This window comes from Adiantum capillus-veneris, chromosome 16 (genome assembly GCF_014529385.1).
Source record: "Adiantum capillus-veneris isolate H3 chromosome 16, ASM1452938v2, whole genome shotgun sequence".
NCBI lineage: Eukaryota > Viridiplantae > Streptophyta > Polypodiopsida > Polypodiales > Pteridaceae > Adiantum > Adiantum capillus-veneris.
This window is the reverse complement of record NC_140946.1, coordinates 81,331,087-81,334,898: the sequence shown is the minus strand read 5'-3', so window position 1 is coordinate 81,334,898 and position 3,812 is coordinate 81,331,087. Positions and strand designations below refer to the sequence as shown.

At 43.4% G+C, this 3,812-nt stretch overlaps 1 protein-coding gene across 3 annotated transcripts; it reads right to left on the bottom strand.

The window, feature by feature from the left end:
* Positions 1–289: 289 nt before the first annotated feature.
* LOC147439344 (uncharacterized) lies at positions 290–3,009 on the bottom strand. Of its 3 annotated transcripts, none has more exons than XM_086484302.1 (6): positions 2,851–3,009; positions 2,581–2,746; positions 2,008–2,217; positions 1,464–1,736; positions 1,140–1,313; positions 290–817 (listed from the first exon to the last, which is right to left on the bottom strand). In XM_086484302.1, exons 2-5 carry the CDS (start codon positions 2,725–2,727, stop codon positions 1,167–1,169), a joined length of 777 nt encoding a protein of 258 aa, XP_086340428.1. In that variant the 5' UTR covers positions 2,728–2,746; positions 2,851–3,009; the 3' UTR covers positions 290–817; positions 1,140–1,166. The 3 variants fall into 3 exon arrangements, with proteins under 3 accessions (XP_086340428.1, XP_086340426.1, XP_086340427.1); XM_086484300.1 differs by having other exon boundaries at positions 1,185–1,313; XM_086484301.1 differs by having other exon boundaries at positions 1,185–1,313; positions 2,017–2,217.
* Between the last annotated feature and the right edge of the window lie 803 nt (positions 3,010–3,812).

Sequence of the window (3,812 nt, the reverse complement as noted above, 5' to 3'; positions counted from 1 at the left end):
TCCACCATTAAAAAAAAGTATGATAAATTCCTCGAACAATCTCATCGACATATCGGTTGGGACACGATTGTAAATCTTTGGGCAGCCACATGCGTACATGAAGTTAAACGATCGAGTAGAACCTATGCTTATTCTGGGTGTCCTTTATACAATTAGACATCAGACTCATGAAGAACCTATGACCATAGATGCATTGCTCTTCAATCATAAAACTCATTTGTACTTGTCAAAATCCTGGTAACTTTAAAACAACATTATTGATTCTTGGAAATTCACACTCAAGCATATATTCTCAGAAATTAGACAACACCAAAATTGTTGAGATTCCACAGTGTTTTACAGACCCAAATTACAGATTGATAGTTTCAAAATGGAAAGAATAAACCAATTCTTAACTTCCCAAGCTTTGTAGCTTATATCAACATAAGCAATATCTAAGTAGTGGTAAACTGTTGTCAAACATGCGAAAATATAAGAGCCTCAATTCTAGAACACCAATATGTGCAAAACCGATAAACAAGAAATCATCTTTTGGGCATCTTTCAGATTTTCTCTTGTATCTAGTGATTCATAGCCCCAACAAGTTGATGCGCTGCAACTATCGTATGTTCTTCCAGCTTCATTGCTAATTGTTATAGCCTATCTACATTCATGACAATTACTGAGTGTGCACATGGGCTCATTCATCATCTGTTGAAATGGAACCTTAATGAGTATATGGAGTTGTATTCATGTCCTTTTTCCTAACATTGCAGCAGTTTTTAGGGTGGATTTTGGGTCCCCAACAGCGTCCGATGGATGCGCAATGATTACGATCCTGAAACCAAAATACATTCTCTCTCTCTCTCTCTCTCTCTCTCTCTCTCTCTCTCTCTCTCTCTCTCTCTCTCTCTCTCTCTCTCTCTCACACGCCGGTAACACACCAGCGAACGCCCTCACACAAGCCAACACACTGCCCACATGGACAAGGCACAGATACACAAGTAGCATTGTCACTGGTCTACATAGTATTAACCCCTTGAGAGCATTAAAAGCATCTCACTTAAAGCTATTCTCTTACACAGTCCCGTCTTTGAGTTTTGCACAAAACCCCAACAAAGTACAAATCCGAATTAATGGTCGCCTTGAACGAACCAAACCTTTTCCTTGTCTAAGGATGCAAAATATCACTGGTTTGTTTCGACCTGTGGAGATGATCCCGGAAGATGAATGTGAAGCCGCTTCGACAACCACTTCCTTATTCTCAGCTTTTTCTTCTTCGACGGTTGGGCGGAACATCTCGGATCTTGTTCCGCGCCACTTGACATCTTCTCCTGAACCATGAGCATATCGTCGCATCATTCCCACAAGCAAATCATGAGAGGAGAGTTCAGAGATGCGAAAGATTATCACACCAATAAGCACCATGTGCTCTCATGCATGTTCTTTGCGTGTCAAAGAGAGAAAGCAAGAGAAAAGATCACCTCATACTGTCTCACATGCGGGCTCTCTGAAGTCGTTGAATGGGTATCGTGGCTCGATGAATCTACGAAGGGCTCAATATGATTCTTTCGTCCTAAATAATCACTATGCGAACGAGTTACCTCGTGCTTCTCAACATCAATTGGCTCCTCAAACGACTGCTGATTGTGCGTCTCTTGGTGGGACATTGCCCGACGATGAGCTATACCAGGTATGTGAAAGCCGCTGGGGTAAGCAACATTCTCATTTGATTTCAAAGAAAGCATACGGTGCAACTGAAAAACAGGGACAAAGCAAACATCACGATCCGATTGAAGCTGTGAGCGGGGTTTAATACAATCGATCCAAAACGTGCACACTTGCTCCTGAACATGTGGATGTGCACACACTCATGCACATCAGTTGAGATGGCTGCGAAACTGAAGGCGCTCAAAAAAGATGTAAGTGAAGAGGAGACGTAATACAGACATACAGATAAGACACCAACTCATCTGCAAACATGCCCTCTATAAGCCTCAACATGAATTATTCATCTGCAATGTATACCTTCATTACCCGCTTCTCAAGGTCGGAGATTCTTTCGACTAACGTGCCTTTCTCCTGAACCTCTTCAAGAACAGTCTCTGTAGGTTTACGACGCCGCTCCAAACCTAATGGGGCGGTTGGTTCAGAGCAATGGGGACGGCTCGTTGGTCGAGGGCTTGTTGAAGGGCTGCTATTTGGCTCTGTGGGCGCTTTGTCTTCCATTTCAGTTAGCTTTAAGGGAACAACAGCTCACCAAACGTCAATCGCAAGATCAAGAAGCGAGTATGTATGCATGCACGCGTGCATGTGAAATAGGTATAGGACGTGTTTCAATGTGCAGGAATCAACAGCTGCATGCGGACACATGCATGCAAAAAACTACAGCAAAGACCAAGCAATCAAAGACACTCAAGTGACCAATAGATGGATTCAGTTTGCCATGGGAAGCGTCATACAAAGAAGTAGGATTAATGGGCTGTTTTATGTGCAGAATCAACAAAATGCACGCTACGAGTACTGCATGCGAAAGCATGTGCACCTTTGCTGTACGGAAATACCAACCAATTATGTCTGCAGAGCATAGCACGCACTTACAATGTTATCAAGGTGATCAATTCGTTGAAGCAAAGAGTCTGATGCGCCATTAAGCTGCGGAGGCAGGGCTGCAATATCTTCAAATGAGCAGAGCTCCAGAACCTCTTGGTCCTTGAGGCCTTCCTGACCACTTTTACACTCTCCCATGGGCTAACACTTAATTAAACTGCAAAACCCAAAGCAAAAAAACAAGAAAAACAGATATAGAAATCCCAAAGAGTCTAATTAGAAGCCCATAAACAGACTGCGTCTCAACGGATTTAGATTTACCTTGATAATTAACACAAATAAACAGAACTGAAGAGACCATAATTGGCCACCGTAGCGCAAGGTTTTGTTAATTGAACCACTAAAACAATGGAGAAGTTTAACCAAATGCAGCTCGCGAGAGACAGAGAGAGAGAGAGGGGGGGGGGGGTGGTCGTAGAAATGTTAATGTAAACTTAGGAATAATGTGTCGCAGTCTGAAGAAGACAAGCAGCAGCTACGGAGGTGTACAAGTGCGGTAGCTGATAGTAAGACAAAGAGCCCACCAAGTTAAAATTCTCACGCTTACCTGCAGATCGACTAGCGTACTTGTTTCGGTGGCTTTTGCGTGCGTGTGCACGCTCGCGTTTGCTGTGTGTGTGTGTGTGTGTGTGTGTGTGTGAGAGAGAGAGAGAGAGAGTGAGAGAGAAAGTCTCTGCGCGCGCGCACTAGAAGCGAAGAGGGCCCTTTCCCTCTCTGCAGAGTTGGGGGAGACGATTCTCCTCTGTGCCACGTGGCATGCTCCCTTCCTTTTTCGCCTCGTGTCTTGTTTACATTCACAGTGTTGAAATTTACGTGCCCCTCTCTTTGGGTGTCGGTCACACGCTTCACACACTTTTTTTTTAGTAATATACACGATTCTCTCTCTCTCTCACACACTTTTTTTTCAGTAATATACACGATTCTCTCTCTCTCACACACACTTTTTTTTTTTGTAAATCTGCTTTGATTAATTTACAAGTGGGAAACCTCAAAGCGAGGAAAACCCACGAAAAGAAAGGGATACAAGAGCACTATGAGACTCCGAAGGCTAGAACCAGTCAAAAATAAATCCAGTAGGTATCAAGAGTGATGTCTCCAGCGTCATAGGCAAAATGCAGTGCTTGACCAAGAGATAATTTGAAATAGGGAAAGGGGTCAACAAGAGTGCCCTGGAACACTAAGCAGTTCCTATGATGCTAGATGGCCCACATAGTCCAAAATCT